The sequence below is a fragment of the Haliaeetus leucocephalus genome, unplaced genomic scaffold (assembly GCF_000737465.1).
Source record: "Haliaeetus leucocephalus isolate CR32 unplaced genomic scaffold, Haliaeetus_leucocephalus-4.0 Scaffold251, whole genome shotgun sequence".
In the NCBI taxonomy this organism is placed as follows: Eukaryota; Metazoa; Chordata; class Aves; order Accipitriformes; family Accipitridae; genus Haliaeetus; species Haliaeetus leucocephalus.
In genome coordinates, this window is record NW_010972687.1 from 5,930,013 (window position 1) to 5,954,130 (window position 24,118).

General features: G+C 38.5%; 1 protein-coding gene across 1 annotated transcript in view; it reads right to left on the reverse strand.

Annotated features, from left to right (window-relative positions):
* Nucleotides 1–2,956: 2,956 nt before the first annotated feature.
* KIF27 (kinesin family member 27) overlaps nucleotides 2,957–24,118 on the reverse strand; it is a 31,857-nt gene continuing 10,695 nt past the window's right edge. Inside the window, exons 5-19 of the mRNA XM_010568739.1 lie at nucleotides 18,164–18,307; nucleotides 14,980–15,186; nucleotides 14,250–14,425; nucleotides 13,764–13,868; nucleotides 13,555–13,562; nucleotides 13,028–13,177; nucleotides 11,761–11,966; nucleotides 10,716–10,913; nucleotides 10,250–10,363; nucleotides 9,117–9,293; nucleotides 8,265–8,480; nucleotides 7,033–7,239; nucleotides 6,014–6,212; nucleotides 5,379–5,543; nucleotides 2,957–3,712 (exon numbers count right to left, since the gene is read on the reverse strand). Of these exons, the coding sequence (XP_010567041.1) occupies nucleotides 3,249–3,712; nucleotides 5,379–5,543; nucleotides 6,014–6,212; nucleotides 7,033–7,239; nucleotides 8,265–8,480; nucleotides 9,117–9,293; nucleotides 10,250–10,363; nucleotides 10,716–10,913; nucleotides 11,761–11,966; nucleotides 13,028–13,177; nucleotides 13,555–13,562; nucleotides 13,764–13,868; nucleotides 14,250–14,425; nucleotides 14,980–15,186; nucleotides 18,164–18,307 (2,736 nt within the window). The 3' untranslated portion in view covers nucleotides 2,957–3,248. The remainder of the gene's footprint in view (nucleotides 3,713–5,378; nucleotides 5,544–6,013; nucleotides 6,213–7,032; nucleotides 7,240–8,264; nucleotides 8,481–9,116; nucleotides 9,294–10,249; nucleotides 10,364–10,715; nucleotides 10,914–11,760; nucleotides 11,967–13,027; nucleotides 13,178–13,554; nucleotides 13,563–13,763; nucleotides 13,869–14,249; nucleotides 14,426–14,979; nucleotides 15,187–18,163; nucleotides 18,308–24,118) is intronic.

The window sequence follows — 24,118 nt, forward strand, 5'->3', positions numbered from 1 at the left end:
CAGCTCCCGCAGGCCAGAAGCGCCGGCCGTGTGGGCTACCCCGGGTTTTGAACCGGGGGGCGCGCCGCGGTACGTGGTAAGGGCGGCACCCCGTCAGTCTAGCAAAAACAACAACCACCACCTCCCCCCCCAAAGCCCCGCGTCTGTCCTCTGTTCGTTCGCACTGTTTCCTTCAGCCAGTGCACTCTCCCTGCCCAGGTTAACGAGGCTGCCCTTTGCAGCACAACAAAGTTTGCCGTGTTTAGTGTTCGCTGCTAGGTAAAAATGATGTAATACTACAGACGCGTAGAACGCGCCCTTGTTGAAGTGATGCCCCGCAAAGAGCTTTTCCTGCAAAATATTTTCAGATTTCTTCGGAAGCCTGACGTACAATAACCTGCTTAATCAGCGTCCCGATCCTGAACATCAGAACCGACGTGCTGTGAACCGGCCACGCAGTACAAGCGCTTTCAAGCTGCAGCCTTCGAATTGGTCGGATTGAAAACCGCTTTGCCGGCACCAAAGCCCCCCCCCGCCCCCAGCTCACAGCTGGAGTTTCAATACCTGTTAAAATCTCACCTTTAAGTTACTAAGAACGACACTTTGTTTCGGCATAGATGGAGTAAAACTTCCACGAACTTAACTAAAAGTCAGATTTGCTTTTTAAAGGTGGTGCAATTAATATTTATACAAATCAGAGCACTTCTGCAAACTACTTGTATAGGGTAACCCCACCGTTAATGTGCAGTGCTAAGCAAAGAGTCACTAATGGAAAGGGCAATAGTCTATTCTAGAAATGCTGCCATCACAGTGTTCAGATAATCATAACAGAGAATTCAGATCATAAATTAAGTTAATTTATATTCACAGTTACTAGCTAGACAACACAACAGATTATACACATGGCGCTTTTCTTGTAGCTGGTTTTAGCAGGACGTAGCAGGAGAAACGGCTGCTTGTAAGTGACATAAAGGCATGGTGGATCACTGCAAATTAGCTCCATATCGTTTTTACCCCCACATTGCACATCAACTAAATGTCAATGAGGGCCATAAATGCCAGTGAATAACATCAAGAAAGTAAAGACAGAGATAATAAAAGCCTAAAAGCCTATTGGATAAAGTCTTGGGTTTAATTAGCAGAAGTGAGAGGAGCTACATATTGTCTGAAAGAGGTAAAACCTTTTTATTTGTTAGCTCTATTAGAGTTACATAAATGAGAACATAAATCACTTTACCTTTCTCTTCCCTGTGTGACTGCCTTACTGGCCTCTCTCATTTGTTTGCTTATGTTAGGTCCCTCTCGCAGTCAACAATTCTTCCACTTCTCCAGAGATCACAAATGTGTCTGATGTATTTATCTACCTTAGCATTAGGTGACATTGCAGTTACATCTTGAAATGGGTGTGTGGCATACAGAATCTAATGTTTGAATGACTGCTTAATCTGCAGCTACGGAAACCTCCAGACCACCAGCTGACATCTACTAGTGATGGAGCTGTACTTTCCTACATTTTCCCTTGCTTATTTTGCATCCATAAAGAACAGGTTTTTCACTTGTGGAAAACTTCAGAAGAAGAGGAATTCATGTTTATTTATAGAGTAGCATGAGGTGTATGATAATGCACGGCATTATCTCGACTAGAAATGCCTTCAACAATTCCTTCACCTAATACAGAGACGTAGTAAATGAGTAACACCTTTGAAACTGTATTTACTTTTTTCTGTTTATTGCTTTTTGACTAGAAACATTAAGTGAATGATACATACACTAATATTAAACTTAACGTTAGTTAAGGCTCAGTACTTCCATGACAGTAAAAACAATCAAGCCCAATCCAAAAACAATCAAGAAAGACCCCAATCCTTGTCTCACAATTCAGCTGAACAATAGGTAATAATTAGGTATAATTGTGAAAGATACAATCATTTGACATGTTAAGTGGTTTATCTATCTGATTAGAATGAAATATTTTGTAGTCTACTCAGAAAATTTTAAGATGTGCCACAAGACTGTAAGTCCACTTATCATGCTGTAATAGCATCTCCATAGTGTGGACAGTTTTGAACTGTGCTTGCAGCGTGGAAAAATGCATTTCTTTTATACCTATAGCCACACATGCTGTACACAAGACCTTGCCTAGACAACAGCAAAAAAGCAAAAATTCCTTTCCTAAGTACATCTAATAATCCAAGACAGCATTTTCAAACATAACTGGTTGAGGTCCACCACTACAGTAAAACTAACCTTACTTTCAGTACTGCCACTTTTTATGTAGGAGAAAGTTACGGTTAGAAGTGTTAATCTCATTTAAATGTGGACATTCTGGTCTCTGCCTTCAAGCATGTGCAGCTGTTAAGTGTATGCTTCTCAGTGACCACTGTCCTCTTACAAAAAAGATTTGCTTTTCATCCTGAATGCATTACCAGCAACAGTATAGCAGTAAACCAAAGGCTATGTGTAGTCCTTGCTCTGAAACAGATATGGAATCCAGAAGAATATTTTGTCTGTAAAAGGACATGACTAATTAGTACAAATAATATAATATTGGTCCATCTGGCTTACCTAGAGGATGCTGAATCTGGTCCTCTGTTTTTTTTCCATTTTGCCAAGTGCAATTCTTTAAATGCCCAACAAACAAAAACAGAAAGTGAAATAAGCAATTATCTTAATTTCATAAATAAGACACCAAGAAGAAAAAAAAAAAGTAAGTACTTTTATGTTCCTTTTCAGGAACAAATTTATCTTTAGGGACCGATTTTGATCTTAAGACATGGCTCATATAAAATGTTTTTAGATAAAAAGCGTACAGGAGCCAGTCATTATCAATACTAGGTGACAATCTGGCAACTACATTTTCCAGCTATATATCCAAATAAATTAAATAGTTTGTTCCTGTTTCTGACCCAAGAAAGTGAACTACAATATTGTCTAGGAAACCTAAGTTACACAAGTGCGGTGCACTTCACAATGCAATTTTTCAAAAACATCTTTTTTTAAGTTAGTGTAAAAACCCCAAACTAATACAAATAATTTCTTCAATGTTAAAAGGCCTTTGAATGAAAAGTTCTTAGATACTGTGTTAATTAAAATCCATCTCAGATTCACTGAAACTGTGAACATAACACCTAACGACTTGATAGTGAGCAATAAGAACTAAAGAACACTTACTCATTTATCCATGGTTGATACTTAACAAGACCATGAACAAAGAAATCTACTACAGTTGCTTCAGTAGCAACAGCTATTAAAAATGCAATGAAGACTAACTATGTCTTAGTCACACTAGACTTTTTGTCCATTTCGATGGAATCTGGAGCAATAAAACTGACACCAACTCCAAGGCTTGAGCGTCTCAAAGATAATTCAGAGGGAGGAATATGACGTAGCTCTCTGCGAGACAGTTTTACTGGAGTTACTGCTTGAAACTGTGTTATGGTCTCTCTTCTCTGGATAACAGAAGGTAGCTGAGGATGAGATTTTGAAGGCTGAGCTTCATCTGTTCCTGTTTTGTCATCACTGGTGCTCAACAAACATTCTTTGTTGCACCCAGATTCTGAAACATCTTCTCCAAGCTTGTATGAATTCTGCTGTGCTCTTAAAATACTTGTTCTGTCTGTTCCTTTTATTTTCCCTGGTCGACTACTGGTTTCAGGGTTAAGCGTTGACTTGAATTCTTCAGAAGCAACTTCTGCTTCATCTTGACTGGATGCCTTGTCACCAGCACTGTTATCTAAAATGACATTTATCAGGACATAAACAGCTAAAAGTTAGAACTCTTCTGAGTGCCTGCCATCAAGAAATATTTGTTAGTCAATACAGTAACTTGTAGTGTGAACGTGGTAAAAAATCACCAGCACCTCACATTTTGTCCCTTCTGTTAAAAACTCTGTCATCTACAAAACCATCAGAGGTATTAGCTGTTACTTTCCTCCGACAAGGTGCTGGTAATACAAGCCTCACTATTCTAACTTGTAATGTATCCTAGTAGGCAGTCTTAAAACAACTGAACCATGACAGTGAAATATGAAATTATTCATATTGAATATTGATATTCATTTATCAAAAAAGTCAGCAATTACACTAGCACAACACACAAAAAACATCTGCATATTTGACTGTTAATGTACACACAAGGCTTTTGTTATTTTTAAAGCCTAGCAACAAATTGTAAAGTGTTTTGATTGCATTGTATTGCAGCATGCCTCAAAATGTATTCAAAAGAATAGCTAAATACAGAGTATTTCTTATAAAACTTACAAACTTACGTATTTGAAAAAGCTGGAAATTTACAGGGATTCTCTCCCCTCTTCTCCTTGCTACCATTTGGCTAGGACGGCTGTTCCCCACAGGGATACATGTCCTGAATTACATGCTTCTTTGTACACTAGACACAGAACAGTCTTTCCCACGCTCATTTCTAATCCAGCCTTTGGAATATTTATGTTCACAGTTTGACAGTGTACTTCATAGTAATGAATGTTTTGGCTCATTATCCTGCCTAGAGGGCAAGGGCTGAGCCTGAATTCACTCTGGGAGCAGCAGGTATGTGATCAGCATCTAGGTGTTAGTAAAGCACGGCACTGCCCAAGTGGAAAGAAACAGAAGCATCCATTGGGAGGAAAAACCAGTCATGCTGAGCATTAAGAAGAAACACAGGGCCAAGAAGGCTGTATTGTGCATGTGAGGTATTGGCGGTGGCATCAAGAGGTGTAAGACAACCAAAATTGGTGACAGAAATTGAACCTTCTTTTCTCCTCCACCTGAACAGCTCTATTGTAGGTTTGGATTCTGGCAAGTAGGACATGGAACAATTGAAAACTTATAGTAGCAGTTGGTTGTTGGTTTGTTTTGGGGTTTTTTTTGTGTCAAAGCACAGAATTGGATTAGAAAGCTTTTTTTTTTTCTTTTTTTCCCCTAGAAGTGTGTAAATCCTCTCTTTTAGCCTTAGAAGTAAGTAACTAAAGTAAGTTAGTAACTGAAATTATGGAATTCTTCACTGAGAGTCTCCCAGTAACTTTTATGAAATCAAGTGCTGGGAGCAGCCTGTCTAAAAGCATGGCATATGATAAACCTCTTAGTTAAAATGTCATTCAGACCCTTTCAGATAGTAAAATTCCTTTCTTTTAATCACAACAGTTTGAGGTTGTAGATGCTGAAATTATCCTAGAATCCAGAGAAAATAGACCAAGAATTTAAACCACGGTATACCACTGCTACAGCTACAAACCAATGTTGTCTCTCCTTTGAAACTGGGGGAGAGGTGCAATATATTCCTGGAGAACAGTTAGTTCATTAAAAATATGTTTTTTCTGTCTATCTGATGTACTCCTCTGTGTTCACCACCCTTCAAATGGTCTATTGGCAACTGCATAAATATTTTAAGACAATATACTTACGTTTAGTGGATGCCAGTAATTGATGGGATGACTCTCCAAAGAGGCCCTTCAATTTCTTCTTCAGCTCTCTGCTGGTTTTCTTATAGAAAAATAAGTCTTTTTCCAGTTGCTGGACTTTTACTTCATACCCTTTCAAGGTTTCTGCAGTACCTTCACTATCTTGTTCTAGGACAAATAAAACTAGTTTAAGAACCAAATATATCTGTGCCAAAAATCAAGATGCCCAACTAGACAGAATATGTCTTGTATCTTGCTGAGACTTTGCTTGCAGTGTGTACATTTTAACTAGTATGACACAGGACCAAAAAGGCCATGACAATGCCACCTGTCAGTTTTAATAGGAGTATTTAGAAGATCAAGACCAGCAGGACCAATATCTTTCAACTTTCCAATATTAGCAAATTCAATATGAAAATATAACAATTCTGATACTGCTTTAAAAAAATAATCAATTTTCTGTTCATACAGACACCATGTGTCAGTTCCTCAGCATCCTACACAAGATCAGAATTAGTGATAGCCAAAATATATCTCTGAATGTTTTGTTGTTCTTTTTTTTTCAGTTGGAATATAGTATTTCTCAGTAATGACTGAAGATAATACTTGCTGTACAATCCCCCCCAAGCAGCAAATACCTTTGAAGTGATGCAGTATTAACTGTAGTTTTTTCTCATGTTCTTTATGTTGTAGGGTCAGCTGCCTGTCACACTGCAGTTTGACGTGTTCAAGTGCAGATTCTAATTCACGTATTATGTTATCCTGGTCTATGACCTTCATTTCCTGTTCTTCAATCTGCAGTTGTAATTTACGTTCAGACTCACGTAGGCCAACAATCTAAGAAAGACATAGGCTTCTTTTGATTTATCAAACCATTTTAATAAAAGCTTTTACCCTTCTGCTTAATAGATTAAAGCATACGAAAGCAATGGTCTCTACAAGCCATAAGCTTACATGGGAAACAGATTTGCCCGCTGCTACAAGTTCACACTTTAGAAATGAGCTCTGTACATTTTCACCACATGGACTAGTGGATTTTTTTAATAACCTATGCAGAATTTAAACTGAAACAAAAGTGTTTTCCTGATTCTGGAAAACTTCCAACTTGCATCCCACAGACAACTTGTTCACAAAGACACACCATGTCCTCATGCACTTCATTTTTGTTTCCAGATGTCAGTATGATTCTTCAGCATGTGGCTGTACACACTGCAGGCAGTGTATGCAAAAATAGTTTATACTGGATTTAGAAAAAAAAATAGGAATACTAGCCTGAGCTTTATGAAGCCTGCAGTTGGGAAGAATTTCAATACACCACCACTATTTATATATATTGCTGCTCCAAAAGTTAGTAACACAGAGCACTGGAAAGGACCAAGGAAATTTCCAGATTTGCAGCACCTTTTAAGCTAATGACCCCAAAATAAAATATACAAAGTTAACACATAAGTATCCTATTTAGGTTAATGTAAAAATTAAAAATATTTGAATTAATAGCAGATCTATGTAACCTGAAGAGATTTTCACCAAAAGCTTGTAACATTTATTTTTATTTCCTGACACCATTTAATTTCATTTCATTTCATTTCATTTCACTTCATTATCTAGAATAGTAACAGAAAATACAATAAAATATTATTCATTACCCAAAACGAACCTTGTTGAAATATTTGAAGATGATAGCTCTGAGCTCAGCAGCAGACAGGGAAACTAATTTTCCTATTACATTATTCTCACTCTGTGAAAGAACCTGAGAAGATGACCTAAGCAAGTGCTGGCGATTCTGAATACTTTCATTTTTGTAATCAATAGCAGCCTCCAGGGCTTCAATTCCTTCTTCCAGCTGGAAAAGCACATGTTCTTCCTACAGAGAAACATATGAGTGAGATCTTTAAAAAAAAAGTGTAGAATTAATCTTTCTATACATAAGACATCCTTAACTTTATCCTCAAGAGTGAAACTAAACTTAAGGCCAAGACAAACTAGTAGTAGTGCAGAGAATGGAATGGGGAAAATAACAGGTAGAGTACAAAACTAGAACACTTGTCTTTTTCTGCAGTAGTACCTCTTCCATGATACAGAGGTCAATCAAATGATTCATCAGAAAACCAGAAGTCATGTTTCCCTTTTTATCCTTCTCTCATCCTCCCCACAGTTTGACTGCTGCTATTATTTTTTTGGTTGTGCTAGTTTTCTCTTGGATTAATGAATGAATCAGGTCAGTAAGGAGTTTGGTGACTGTAACTTGTGTAGGGAAGTGGCAGAAATGCATGGCCTGAAGCACTGCAGAAGATTTTGAGGAGTGAGGCAGGTAGGGTTCTTCCTGGCACATTATCACCTCAGCCATGTGTCCATACTGCTTCTTAAGACCTAAAAATAATCTGTCCATTTTATAGGAATTTATTATATCTTCAACGTAATTATACTGATCAACTCAAGTGTGGACTATCCAGGTAATATGACTTGTTTTTGCTGTAAAAATATGGAAGCGTTCAGGTGAAGTTTGCTTTTTCACAAAATCCTATGAAAAAAGTCAAGGGGCATCACTATGTGAGTACATTGCCTTGTTGTATGTCCTGATATTAAAATACTTGCCTATGATAAACTGATGAACTTCTAGTTCCCTTATTTCTGGTTATATGATCCTTAGGCGACTGGAGTTTGTCAAGGCACTAGGTGAATTAAGTACCTCTGAACATAAAGTTTATTCACTGGTGTGTAAGTAGTGCTATCATAGCAGTATTTTAACATTGCTATTTACAAAAGCACTCAACCTCAGTTCCTTGGTTCTAGCTTATCTAATATTTGGAGACAATTATGTTCTGATTGGAATGCTTTATTATACAACACTAGCTAAAACCTGTATGTATCTCAGAGGTGCTCACTTACTTCAGTTGACAACACTTTACCATCTTTCAGTTTCTCATCCACACTATTTCTTCTTCTGAGCAGCTGATCCCTTTCCATCTGGAGAACCTGAATTTTTTCCAAAATGTCTTTCTTGTCTTCAGTGGTACTGCCCTGAAGCTGCATACCTTTATCACACAGTTCCTGATCCAGCATACTTAAGCGAGTAGACAATTTCATACTATCTTTGTTTAAAGCCTAAAAAAACCACAGCAACCATAGATATAAAACTGAGATACTCCTTCGAGTAAGAAGAATGTAGGTGAGATCATCACATTCTGTAGTGAAAGACTTGTCTGCTTCTTGTAATGGGACCCCATTTATTTTGAGTACAGCTACCTATAAAATTTACTATTTACACAAAAGATGAAGGAAAACAGAAACACTTAACGTGTAGTTTTCTACATACTAAAAATTAAAGGGGCTAGTCGTTATAAGTGACGATGATACTTCAATTTCTATTCACTTTTGCTACTGAAAAATAAATAATGCAAAATGTTTCCCTGTCATGTTCTCTAGTTTGCAAAAGGACTGAGTCATTTTTAGATATTGTATTATTTAATGCTCTGCAATAACAGAACTCCACAGTTCAGATTTTTTTGGTTTGGTTTTGTTGTTGGAATCTTGGGGAGAAAAAGTGAATAAAAATGATTATTCTGTGTTACTCAAATTTTAAAAGTTGATTTGCTTAAGCCACGCAATAACTTCATGGCAGTGGTAGAGACACAGGTCACGTGGCTTGAGCCTCTTCTGCCATCTACCTGCCTTCCCCCGACCCCAGTCTTTCAGTCAGCACTATAACTGTGGTGAATTTCATGTTTTTTCTTAAATCACCTGGCTAGATCTCAGTTTCTTGATTTCCAGGTGGCTTTTCTCTTGCAATAATGCTTCTTTTTTGGCTACAATGGCTTCTCTTTTCTTTAAATCTTCTTCTAGTTCTGCTAGCTGTTGGTGCTGTTGGAGAATTCTTTCCATTTCTTCATCCAGCCACTTCTTTTGCTCTTCTAATTTCTAAAGTTTAAACAGAGATCCAGAGAGCATTAACCAGGACTTTTTGGGTCAGAATTTTATGATTATGCTTTTCCTTTTTTAGAATAACTGATAAAACTGTAGAAGAAATTGACAGTTCTAATGTTGACATTAATTCTGCAACAGAATCAGAAGACTACAGAAATTTGGACTGACTTAAAAAGGGGCTCAGCAATGTTACATTGCTACATCTTGTATAAACAAATTTGTACCCAATGCCTTTAATGAAATGTATTCTTTTTCTAAGAACAGTTATATAAATAGATGTCTTCTATATAATCACAGTAACTAGGTTTGGAAGACACCTCAAGAATTCAGCTAGCCCATCCTCATTGCATTACAGTCGCCCAAGGCCAGCTTTTGTGGAAAAACATTAAGTGACAAGAAATTATGATGTTGAAAGAAAGACAGATAGTAAATGAGAACTCTGATCTTGCTAGCGCTATCCATTATAAATTTATTCTGAAGACACAGTTTGTCAGTGGATATATTCCTGGTAAGGCCACAAAGTTGCCTTCATTTAAATTTTAAATTTTCTTTTCACCTTTAAAGACTTTGGGTAACTCATGAAACTCTCACGTTCCAATGTCCACATCTGAAATAATGTAGGTAGCACTGCTGTATAGGATACCTACTTTTCTAACCCTGTTAGGAACAACCAAAACCATAGACCTCTGTCAGAGGAGAAAAAAAAACGAAAAAACAAACAAACAAACCATGGAACACTTATAACAGAGCTCATCAGGATCACCCTCAAACCTACCAGGCAACCAAACCTGTTGAATTCTCAGGTCCCTGAATCAGTATTTTGCTACAGCAAAAAAGAAGACAAAACTATGATGGAATACTCTTCTTCCAAATATTTTACAAAGATGACTAGGGATGAAGAAAGAAAACTTTTTTTCAGGGCCCATACAGATTCGGAGTAGATTAGCTACCTGTAGCTTCTGTGAAGTTCCCACTGAGTTATTTTTCTTCTTTTTAAACGCAGCAATCTCTTTATCCTTAAGTTTAAGGATCTTCTGTTGTTGCTCCATCTTTAGTTGAAGTTCCTATAAACAAACAAAAACCCCCATTCTTCCTGTCTCAGTCAGTCTTTAAAATGCATTTAATGTCAGAATCCACACAAGTACGTCATCTAAAATACTAACCCTAAATTTACATGTAAAATTGCACTTCAGAGATAGACATCACGCAGTAAAATAAAACAAAAAAAGCTGAAGAGAAAGGCAAACTGAAGACTTCTGTGAAAATGTTTATAAACCATTTCTTCAGTGCATTTGTCAAGAAAGTCATTATTTAAAACTACGGAAAGCCTAGCACTACAGTTTATTGTCTTTGGGGAGGCAGAGGCAAAATTGGATCATCTCATTCTTTGTCATAAAGAAACAGGAAGAATCATACTTTAATTTGTTGCTGGTCCCTCTGAATCTCTGCTTCTAGTTGCTTCTTCTTTTCGCTCTCCTCACACAGTCTCTTCTGTAGCTGGGTCTGCTGATGCTTCATCTGAGCCACATTCTGCTCAAGTTCTGTTGCTTGTCTCTCACTTTGGTTAGATAACGAAGCCAGATTCTTAGTGTCTTGCTGCTTCTTCTGTAAAGCCTGAATGTTCATCGCACATTTCAGCTTGAAAACTTAAAACTATGACTCAACTTCATTCTTTGTTTCACTGAATTCCTAGAGTCAGCACGACTTACTAACTTCTGCCCAAACAATCACTCATTATTTCTGTGGTTTCTGAGCTGTGTGGTAAAGTTGGCACAGGTAGAATTAATCTCAAGCGACATGAAAAGGTAAAGATACAGTTCATGCCTGGCAATACAGTGAAACTAGTAAAATCTAACAGAAATCACAGCTCTGGAAAATGTGCAGAGACATAAAGGTGCCAGAATGCTGGTCCTGACCTCAAGCCAATACCTTTCTATATGGGGCTTGTCTCACCCACCATTCTAGAACTGAGAGGCACAGAGCACCTAAGCTAGCCCTACAGAGAATTTCAATGTAGGTATAGCAAAACTTAAAAGGAGAAGGTCAGTGCCAAACAAATATGACTGTATTGGGCCTGGTCCTGCAAACCACCACACTGATTTGCTTAAAGCTGGAATTTATATAGTATTTTCATAAAACAAATTTTATTTATGGCAGGTAATAAACTTGTAATACTCTCCTCATGTAGGTTCTTTTATGGTACTACATACAATGGTGTATGAGCATCTCATATCACCCACTTCTTTCTTGGTCTCTTATCTACCAAGAAAATACTGTATGTGCTTAACCACATATACATTGAATAGCATTCTGAGTATAATAGTATTAAGTTTCTCATTAGCTACTTCAATCCAACCAGCTTCCAATGTGTAAAACTCGTAAGTTTTACAAGCAGAGTGTTAAGGTTCAAAGTGATAGTGAGACAGAGATTTGCAGATCTTAATGGTCAGATCAGAAATACCTGCACTTTCAACTTAGCTGCATCCATCTTCTTCCGGAACTCTTTTTGTAACTTGGCTTTCTCAGGAATGTCTCTCGGCTCCTTACTCTCCAGCTCCTGAAGCCGCTTTTGTGTTTCAGCCAGTTCCATTTTGGCCTGCTCAGATTCTTGCTCCAGTTTAGTTATCTTCAGAGAATACTGCCTGCTTACAGACTGAGCATCCTTACCTTAAAGACACCATATCCAAATAGTTTAAAAACAGCAGGATAATCAGTCGAAATGTAGTACTGAATTCTGCAGCTGAATCATTACTTACTTCATTCTGGCTAAACCAATAATTTCTGAGACATTTTCTAACCCTAAAGGAACATACAGTTCCTTTCTAACTCTGAAATAGAGATAAAGGAAGGAGTCTTAAATCTGAATTCTTCATAAGTCACATGATGTCACCAAATAAAGTGCCATCTGAGTGCCAAATAAAGTGAAATTCTTCTGCCTACTGCATTTTTTTGCCAAAATGGCTCTCCTGTATTTCATAAATTTTGCTTTTTCCAGAAGAATATGCTGCTTTTTTATTACTCAGCTTTCAGCTTAACAATCAGTAAACTTTGGATTGTGTTTCTACTCTCTGACTTGCCCTGTTTTGGGCAATCTTTCCCAAAGTACTACTTTTGGGGGCACAGAATCTTCCTCAGTGCCAAAAGACAACCTCAAGAGAAGATATGCACAGGAGAAAAGTGTGATTGAAGGGGTTGAGCAAAGAGATCCTTACTGGCATCATAAGGCTAGTTTCTGGCAGGCGTATATATACCAGGACAGATGTGTAAGGGAGGTAAGCTAACAGGGACACTGACCTTTTCCCTCATCCACTTCTGACTCCTGCTTCTCTACTGCAGTGCCGGGAATGGTTACATTCCCAGCACAGTGATGTATCTTCTCTCCTATCCAAGACACCATGTGACAAACACATGTCCACGAAGAGATCACTAGCACTAAGCATACACGAAAAATTACACTATTGGTGGATAAAAGCAATAATCAGCAAAGCACAAAAAATCTTTAACAAATACATCTGCGTATCATAGCAGAGTAAGCTGTAATCAAAATTTACAGCCTTTGGTGCAATCATAGCAAGTAATTAATGAAAGTTATGAATCATTAAATTATTAAAAGTATTCTTGCATACTAATTACATAAAAACTAAGACATGCAGGAGTTAAGTAGTTTTGTGCCTTTTCTTTTGTTTCTGAACTTCTTCATTCTGATTTACCCTACAGTAGCCAGTTACCTGTTCTTACTAATTCCTTAATAAGTTCCTCTTTCATTTTGATATTAAGTGCAAGTTCTCTCATTTTTTGCTCGGCCTCAGTGAGTCTCAACTCTGAATTCTTTAACTTCTGCATGTTAAAAACATGACTTTTCTGGAGGCTGTCAATCTCTTCACCTTGAAAGAAAACAAAGCAATATGGAGATAAAAACTGTGGAATACACTCTGTATCCAAAAGATCGTGCTCTGGAACATTTTATGTGTGGAGTCCTTCCATATGAAGTAAAAGAATCAAAAGGAGAAAACAGCACAAAGAGTCTTTTCCCTGCCATGTGTCTAAACAGGAAAAGAAGGGATGGTATGGACTAGCATTTCCAAGACCCTAAGTGGGAGGAAAAATATTCCTGAAACCATTTCAGTGCAACTCTGATAAGATAATAGCATCTATTTTCTTTCACTGAAGCAGTACTAAAGATGTATATCTAAACAGCTTTTTGATGTGTGAAGTGCTTTCTGGCTAATAAGTATTACTTAAACATTAAGGTCACTTAGATCAGTTTCAGAAAGGGGAAGAAGAAGAGAATCTCAAAAGCCTACATTGAACTATAACAAAAAAAAAATTGTATCAAATACACATATTTTGCTAGGAAAAATAATTACATGTGCTAAAGACATTATTGGATATTCTGATACTGTAATAAGATTTGCTCTCATGACTTCAATTTTACCTGTGGTTGCATCAGTCTGTAGTGCAGATTTATTCGATAAGCCAGACTTGTCTACTTGACACTTCATTTCACTTAGATCAGGAAGAAAGCACAGAGAAGCCTCTTTTCGTGTCCATGTTCGGTTTATGGAATGCCTAAGGAAGAATGAAAAACATGCTACATTCCAAACACACAGGGATTTTTTTTCTTTAAGATTCATGCAAAGTCCATGATCTTAACAGAGAAAAATCCCAAACTCACATAAGTGTTTGTACCTTCTTTCCCCTCTGCTCTCCACCTCCCCAGCCACCCTAATCTTCATGGTAGATTCTGGCCCCAGAACAAGGATTATGCAATCTTTATTAAATCAAAACCCTATGTTTATTAAACTAATTTTGTAATATGCCCAGTTGGTCCCATAAGTTTACCATAAATAACATCATAAATGGTCTTGTATTATGGCAGGATTAGGCAATAATACTACCTTTGCTATACATTTGTCTGCAATAAAAATTAAAAAATAACAAAAAAATTACTTAAATGAGGTTTTCTTTTTGCTGCCTGTATTTTCTTCCTCTTCATCGCTCTGATCAGAGAGGTGGCAGTGAAGGACTTTATCCTGATCTTCTATGTTGCTCAGTATCATCTGGCTGCGAGCACGAAATTCTGCCATTACCCTGGCCAGGGAGAAGGCAGGGGGGCTTGTATAAACCTGTCAAAAAGCACACAAAAAAAGTGATGGGTAAAAACTCTTGCAACAAATTAGCAATTCTTTACTGATATTTAGAAAATATTTCAATTTAAAAGTCTGCCATCACCTGAGCTTGTAAGCAGAATTACAGAGGTTTTCTATAATAACTCTGAATACCTTTGTAACAAAAGGTTTTGCAAGAGCTTAGAGCACTTGTTCCAAATGTGAAAGGAGTCACTGCCAGCAAGTCATCATCCAACATATTCAATACATCAGTAAGAATAATCATTCATTTTTTATAATGTTTCATATTTGAACTCTCAAAACCGCCAGGAAAACACCAGAAAAGACTACAGCTTTAGCACTTAAAAGGGATAATTTTAAGCCTGAATATTTTGGACAATTGTGGTATAACATATGTTGCGAGATATTAAAAAGCAGGTTTTCAGAGTCTTCAGTGGGAAGCTAAACAGCATCCGAGAAAGCCACAATAATTTGTCATGTCAAGTTTAATTCTTGAACTACAACCATTACAAAGTAAAGGAAAAAAAATGTAACATTTGGGTAGACCTTACCTTTCGGGTCTCTGTCCCTGAAGGCGGGTGAAGGGAGTGTAGCAGACTCTTTGTGAGTGGGACACTGTATGGCCTCCTTGCAGATGCCACAATGACTGGCCAATCTCCACAGGCACTTGACAAGTCCAACGTTTTCACATCTGTAAACCTCTCTAATTTTTCTTTTAGCTGATCAATAAGCATTTGCTGTTCCACCATTTTCTCATTCTCATGGGGAAAAAAAAAACAAAGCAAAACTGTTGCTGATCATGAGCCCTGTATCGTATTCACCATGTCCTTACAATTCCTTACAAAGGTGGTGAATCTTGTAAATCACTCACTGACCCTAAATTCTTCTGTAGTGCACAGGCAAATTCTGCAACAAACTGAAAATTCTATGACTTATCATCAATCTAACACACACAGCCCCACTCCAATAAATTTTAGACACATTTTTGTCCAGAAAGACCTATCCCAGATAAGTTATGTTAGCTTATCTAGGCATCTAGTGAGAGGTAGATAACATACGTATAAGCCCATGCTTGCTTTATATGTGTGTTTATGGAGAAACAAAATGGGAATTCAACAAAAATGTTCAAATGAAACACACGGTCTGAATCTAATTAATTAAACATGTATACGGGCTTCCTCTTCCTCTTTAAGCAGTTCCACTTTAAAAATTATTTGTATTAACAAACATAAACATGCACATGATCCCAGGATTCCTTGTATGGGCTACTTCTTTTCTTCTACCCAGCCTCAACTTTGTTGGTAATGCCAGTTTGGAGAACTTACTTATCTGCTTCTCCTGCAGCAGTGTCTGTACATTGTTCAAAACTACCTATCTTACCTAAACTGATTCATCCATAAGGCCAAGATTATATCCATCTTCAACTCTCTCTATTCCTTTCAATTCTTTTTAAAGTACCTTTAAAATGTGGCCTAGTAACAACAGGAAAGTTGAAGAATAGCTAGTGATAGCCAACCAAAATTATTCAATTAAAGATATTTTGCATTCTCCTACTTTGAATAATACAGTTTTATTCATTCTTTATATCTTGTTTTCTTAGACTGTAAGTTCCTTCCAAATACACATAGACAAATTGCAAATTGACGTTCTGTTGTAATAAAATACATAACATGCCTGTGTTATAAGAAATAGAATATATATATGAATACCATATTTGTTATGATTTTGGAAGCAATAAAGGCCAACTGACCCACCTTGAAGGTATTATTTAACCCTTTGAAGCCTCTTTGTCCCTGACACCCTTGTACATACAACCCCACAGTGCAACACCTGTTACATAAATACATATGTGTATAAACATTCAATATGTATCTAGTACCTGCTACTTTTGAAGTTCTTATTCTATCATGTATCACTAAATTACATATTCCTGTGAATACAACTTAAAATATTTGATAGATGCATTTGCTTTTCATTATTCTACCTATTTTATATGTTTTTAAATAAAAGTGGCAGTTTAGTTTATTAAGTACTAAAATGGTGCCTCAGAGCTCTGAAGCTTCTCTCTTGTCTCTGATACTGAGACAATCATGATCTTTTACCTACACTGTGACTGCTTCTGTCCATTACCTCTACCTTGTATCCTCCAGAATTTATATAATAAGCATTATCTCCATGTAATAAGTTGACACCATGCTGTACAGGTTTAAAAAAAAAAAAATCAATCAATCAATCTAGCCAGAGGTGACAGAAGAGAAAGAAAGTGACAGAGGGAATACTTACCTTTCATTCATTGACTCTTCCCAAGCCATCAGCAAAGAAGAGGAAAAAGGAGAAAAAGTAGAATAAGGAGAAGAGTACTAGCTAGCCATGCTTATGCTTTTCTCTTTTAAAAAGTCAGATAACAATTTATCTATCATTCATGTGACAGGCAACACCGGGAGAATATTAACTATTCTATTTACAGTCTCCTAGATCTTGAAATGTTATATACTTACTACCCACCGTAATTTTATTAGCAAGCACAAGATCTAAAGAAAGAAGGAGGCAAGCAGTGTTTCCACTATGTCACCCAGTTTCCTCTAATAGTAATTGCTCAGAAAATTAGGGTGAAATTCTGTCTTATAAAGTCAAAAGGGAACAATACTCTAATTCTTAATAAAGCTATAACAAAATATGTTTCTATGTCATGGTTTAACCCCAGCCAGCAACTAAGCACCACGCAGCCGCTCACTCACTCCCCCCCCCACAACCCAGTGGGATGGGGGAGAAAATCGGGAAAAGAAGCAAAACCCATGGGTTGAGATAAGAACGGTTTAACAGAACAGAAAAGAAGAAAATAATGATGATAATGATAACACTAATAAAATGACAACAGTAGTAATAAAAGGATTGGAATGTACAAATGATGCGCAGTGCAATTGCTCACCACCCGCCAACCGACACCCAGTCAGTCCCCCAGCAGCGATTCCCTGCCCCCACTCCCCCCAGTTCCTATACTGGATGTGACGTCCCATGGTATGGAATACCCCATTGGCCAGTTTGGGTCAGGTGCCCTGGTTGTGTCCTGAGCCAACTTCTTGTGCCCCTCCAGCTTTCTCGCTGGCTGGGGATGAGAAGCTGAAAAATCCTTGACTATAGTCTAAACACTACTGAGCAACAACTCAAAACATCGGTGTTATCAACATTCTTTGGGTACTGAACTCACAACATAGCACTGTACCAGCTACTAGGAAGACACTTAACTCTATCCCAGCTGAAACTAGGACAACAACCTTTCAATTAAAGCATTCTATAGGTTCTTTATAGTCTTTTTTAGATTCTAAAGAATCTATAAAGGCCTTTCAAATCCTAATTCATTAATTGTCCTGAAACGACTTAGCAATAATATGCATCTGGGGAGGTGTATTATTGCTAATAATACTCTGGAGAGGGATGTGTGTTATGCTTTAGGAAGCATGGAGAGGGTGAATGATTCACCTCATGTTATACAGGAAGGCCATGGCACAGCTAGGCTGATACACAAACTTCAGGAATCACACTATTGTGCTTCATCCACTAGATGAACTCAAGTCATTAAGTGATACAGCTCTAATTCAAACAAAATGCCCATAGGATTGACAGGCAGTTATGTCCAAAAAAGTCCTGAGACCTGTCTTGATATAATGAATAAATTCACACAGTGGAAGGATGGTTCAATATAGATATATGTAATGTGTACCAGAGGAAAAATACCTGTAATCTATGTGTTTCTTGAGCTTCCTTTAAAGATTCCAGTTGTTCTTCATTTTCCTGTAGTAATGTCTTTATCTGATTCTGCAGTATCTGCAGTTCATGATCCTTCTGGCTAAATACTTCTTCATCCATAACTAGAGCCTGCTAGATAATAAAAGAAAAGTTCAGCTGGGGAAAAGGGGACATTATTATTCTTACAGTTGGAAAATGAAAAAAAAAAACCAAAACCAAACAACCCCAAACCTCAGTTGTTGTTAAAAGATGTGGTCAGAACTGCAAAGTTTTGAGGTATGTATGGAAAATTGTCTAAGTGGTTATCTGTGGTTTCTACCAGTTATTTCTTCACTTCTGTTTCATCTATTGATTTTCTTCTGACAAGTTTCTTTCTTCCAAAGTAGATCATGTACCCATAACCAAAGCTACTTTACTGAAGTAGATATCTAAATCCAATTATTCTCTTTAGGGTACTGTGAGATGCAGCCACAAGATCGCAGCATCAACCATAAGAATAATACACTTCTCAAATGAAAAAATAAGGACAGCTGTCCTCATTCTGCAACTTGTATAACAGCCTAAAGATTAAAGAAACCATAAGAATGCTTCCTCAGATGTTCTTGTGGATAAATAACCCAATACTGATTGAAGGAGACTTCCAAATGTTGTTACTCTTCCAGAAAGCCTTTAGAAACCAAATACAAAGTATGGAAACATCACATCTTATTGTTCTAAAACTGGATCCTTCCGTGCAACTAGCTTACCTACATCTTTCTTCCAAAAAAAAGACACCTCTTAACAGCTTTTAAGAATGCACTCAAGAACCTGATGTCTCTTTAGAGAATAGAACTTCTTCCAAAGTCTAGGTACCAATGCAAATGTTTCTACTAAACATTGTTGACAAGAGTATCCTGTCCCACACTGGTGCTATATCATTACGCAGAGTTGAGCCAACTACAGAAAAAAAGAAGCTTGCACAGATGTTAGCATGGTGACAAAGTGGGGCAAGATGAAGTGATAGAAAATTAAGTAGCATATTGTCCATATTGTATTAAACATACATAACTAAAATCAGAATATATTTGCTCACTTGTATTGGGTGTAGGTGTCAAGGGTTTGGTGGGGGTAACTGCAGGGGTTGTGGCTGTGAGAAGAGACCAGGGTTTCCCTATGCTGGACACAGCTAGTTCCAGGTGACTCCAGTGGACCGACCACAGGGAACAGCTGAGCCCCTTAGCCAAGGTGGTGGTGCCTCTGGGATAATATATTTAAGAAAGGGCACAAAGTGCCAGACAGGAAGAAGGGGAGGGAACCAAAAGAGTAAGAAAGAGCAGAGGGAACACCAGGAGGAGAAGGAGGAGGTGCTCCACAGTGGAGCAGCAGATACCCACACTGCAGCCTGGGGAGGACCTTCGTGGGAGCAGATGGATATTCCTGGAAGAACTGCTGCCCATGCAGAGCCCATGCCGAATCAGAGGAATGGTGCAAGGATTAAAGAGCAGCAGAGACAAACTGCTATGTACCAACCATAAACTACCCCACCATGTCCCTGCACCACTCAGCAATGACCACAACAAGTATGGAGTGAAGGAGCGAAGATAAGCCCGGAACAGGGAGGGGGAAAGGTGCTGTTTCAGTGTTTGTCTTTTGGTTCCCTACTACCCAAATGAGTAATTTTATTTGTTTTTAATTGGCAATAAATGAAATAATTTTTCCCCGATTCAAGACTGTTTTTTAATTGGTAAGCAATTTCCCTGTCTTTATCTCAACCCACAAGACTTCTCATTCCTATTCTTCCTATTTTCTCTCCCGGAGTCCTGCTGATGGAGGGGTGAATGAGTGGCTGGGTGGGAGTTTGGCTGTTAGCTATGGGTAACCCACTATGCCAGTATTTTTGTTCTGTGCAAGACAGCATTATCCAGGCAATCATAGGTGTTAGCAAAGAAATATGTATGTACACACAAAAGCAGGCCCACTATTAGCTATTAAATCTCTTCATAGAGCCTGTACTGTCTTGTTAATTTTAGCCTCTCCATAACCATCTCCTCCTGGCTGTGGATGGCATACTCATCTGGGGCAATTTAAGTTTAAATTCAGCTCTTACACTGTTTTGAACCTGGGAAATAGAGTTTAAAATATGGTACAGAAGAAAATCAAGAAGTAAGAAAAAAAGCTGTGATTTAGATTGACTGAGAACAAAGAAAAGACAGAATTTATATATGCAATTGCCTGGTAACATTCTACAGGCTTATCACAGTTTGGTATGCAAATTGAAAATGGGTTGATATTATAAAATTCTAACTTGTTGGAGCACTGTCTCCTTCTACTACAAGACAGACTCAGATTAGTTTTTCTGAGCTGTTCATCTTACATCAGAACTTTGCTCAGTTTCAAACTAATGTATAGGTATTTCAAGTTACAAAATTAATTTTCACTTGAGGTTCTGTTTATTGTACACTATCTGCATTATTTTGGATGTTTCGTTATTCATAGTCAACATTTTAACTCAGTACATTCAAAATATGCACTTCCTAAATGTATAAGGGGATGTTCCCAAAAAGAATTATTTATTTGATCATTGTCAGTTCTGTGAGTAGACCTTACCCTGCTTGAGAAGGCTGAGAGCTCTTCTCCCCATAGGTCATTGTCTAGCACTATTATCTGCTGTCTCAGAAAGAGCTAATCAGAGCTACCGGCATGACAGGATCCTCATGGGATATCTGCCTGCTAAGAATCCCGTACCTTGTTTTAAATTTTCACCTCAACTAGAAAACTGTAAAGAAGTATGATGCTACCAAAAAGCAGAAAGTTGATATATAACACAAAGGCAAATGTTAGAAAAGTGATGAGACAGAGAAATCTGTAAATAGTTTAGAAACTCAGTTAGCTAAAGGCATGATAATGAAAAGGAAATGCAGGAGTTCTTGGCGAGAACATTCCTGAAGAAATACAGGTTAGGAAATTACTTAATAGATGAGGTATCTGCAACTTCATAGTATTAGATAGACTAGTATACTATATACATAGTATTAGATAATATTAGATGTAAGTTGCAGAACTTAGCCCATGGGTTATCTGTAAGTACACCGATATCTGAAAATATCTGCATTGTAGTTATATCTGTAATGCTTCTGACAGACTAATTTATTTGCAGGATTCACAATTTCTGCATTTACGGACAACTGAAAGTAGTTGTTGTGAGTTATCCCCCGTCAGCAGCTAAGCACACACAGCTGCTCGCTCACTTCCCAACACACCCCCCTGCCCAACCCCAGTGGGACGGGGAAAAGCAAAGGAAGAGTAAAACCAAGAAAACTTGTGGGTCTAGATGGAAATCATTCAGTAAGTGAAGGCAAAGTGGAAGAAGAGAGAAAGAAAACAAGACAAGTAATGCAAAGGCAATTAATGCAAAACCAATCACTCACCACCTCCCACAGTAGACTGATGCCCAGCCAGCCCCTGAGAAAAGACAGCTAATGTACCTAAGCCCTCTTCCTCTCCCTTTTTATTGCTGAGCATGTCATATGGTGTGAAATATCTCTGGTTGGTTTGGGTCATCTGCCTGGTTGTGGCCCTCCCCCCTGGCTGCACCTCCCAGTCTATTCACTGTGAGGTGGCAGAGGGAGAAACAGAGACAGCCTTGATACTGTGCAGACACTGTTCAACAAGACCTAAAACATTGGTGTGTTATCAGCATTGTATTGGTCACAAATCTAAACCACAGCACCCTGTGAACTGCTATGATTAAAATTAACTCCATCCCAGCCAGGCCCAGTACAATCTCCACTCCATATTCCATACCATTTATGTCATGCTCAAGTCCCACACCATCCAATACAACCTCATTAACCATCCCTCCCTTCTTGTCCTTTGATTTATAGACAGATATCATTCCTTTAGTCTATGGGCCATTCCTGTAAAATATCTGTAAAATGTTCCTAAAATGTCCACTGAGTTCCTTTAGTCCATGACTTGGGTTCTGTCTGTTATGGTGGTCACTCAGGGCAGGAGAGGCATGTTGTGTTGAGTTACTGGACATCAAACCAGCGCAGGCTGGGTCACTGCTGCCCTTGCCTGGGTTTTTGCAAGGCTTGTTCTCTGTTGGTTTAGGTGATTCCTACTGTAGTACTTCCTAAAATATACAACTCAAATCATAGGTTATTTTCCCCCAAGGCTAACTCTTTTGAGGTACGCATCAGATTTCCCATCCTCCCACATCACCCCCCAAGTGTATCTGGGTCCTTGAGCAAAAGCAGTCCCCAACACAGGTTTACCCTTTCCTGAGGGAGGAACAACCCATGCTGTCTTTTCTAAGCAGCTCTCTACATGCACTACAGGGACCTTATCTCCTACAATACACAGGGGTTTTGTTTGAGCAGGTCCAGGTCAGTTTGTTAATCCTCTGGTATTAATTAGCCAAGTGGCTTCTGCTAAATTTGCCTCTTACTGCCAAAATGTCCCAGTGCCCATTGCTTTCAGTATAGTCTTCAACAGTCCATTGTATTGTTCAGTCCTTCTGGAGGCTGGTGCACGATAGGGAACGTGATACACCCGATCAATGCCAGATTTCTTCATCAGGTGCTTATGAGATTGTTTCAGAAATGAGTCCCGTTGTCTGACTCAATGCTTCCTGGGGTGCCATGTCACCACAGAACTTGCTTTTCAAGGCCCAGGACAGTGTTTCAGGCAGTGGTATGGGTACCATACTGTCCACTTTTCTTGTTCCGGAATATATAAGGCCAGCTGGATGGCTTGCACTTCCGCACATTGACTCAATTCACCTTTCCCTCCAGCAGTTTCTGCAACTTGTCATGTGGGACTCCGCACAGCAGTTTTCCACCTCCAGTGGTTCTCACGATATGACAGGACCCATCAGTAAACAGAGCATATTGTTTCTTATTTTCTGGTAACGGAAGCTGAGCTTCAGAATGAACTATTTCTGAAGCATCTTGAACCCCTTCATTTGCTGCTAGTATCTCCTTCTCAGTTGGAGTGTAGTGAGCCTCAGATCCTCTATACCCACAGCTCCAAAACCCTAGAGGTTGACCTTGGATGTCTCCAGGTGTTTTCTGCGAGAGGCTCCAGCTGAGGCCATGCTCCCTGGTGTCAGCATAAAGCACACTTCTTACACTTGGTCCTGTCTGGACTGGCCCAAGGGCTACCGCACAAACAATTTCCTGACTGATCTGTTAAAATGTTTATTACTGCTTGGGGACCCAGTTGAAATAGTTCTTCTTTGAGGTCACTCAATAGAGAGGACTTACAAGCTGACCATAACCTGGAATATGCATTCTCCAGAATCCCACAATGCCTAGGAATGCCTGGGTTTCCTTTTTTTTAACTACTGGGGACATGGCTGTTATCTCATTGATCACATCTGCTAGGACATGATGACGCCCATCTTGCCATTTTATTCCCCAAGACTAGATTTCTTGTAAAGGTCCCTTGACCTTGTTTTGTTTTATGACAAAACCAGCTTTCAGAAGAATCTGGATTTTCTTTTCCCTTTCTTAAACACTTCCTCAGCTGTGTTGCCCCACACAGTGATGTCATCAATGCATTGCAAGCTTTCCAGGGCTTTGCCCTGTTCCAGTGCAGTCTGGATCAGTCCATGGCAAATGGTAGGGCTGTGCTTCCACCCTTCTGTGGCAGTTGATGCCAGATTGGACACCCTTCCACATCAAAGCTAACTGTGGCCTGCACTTTGCTGAAAAAGGGATTGAGAAAAAGGTATTGGCAATACCAGTTATGGCATATCACTTGGCTGCCTTTGACTCCAGTTCATACTGGAGTTCTAGCATGTCCAGTATGGCAGCACTTAATGGTGGCATGACTTCATGCAGGCCATGATAGTTCACTGTAAACTCTCTATCAGACTTTTGCACTGGCCATATGGGACTATTAAAGGGCAAGTGAGTCTTGCTAATCACTCATTGGCTCTGGAGTTGATGAATCAGCTCC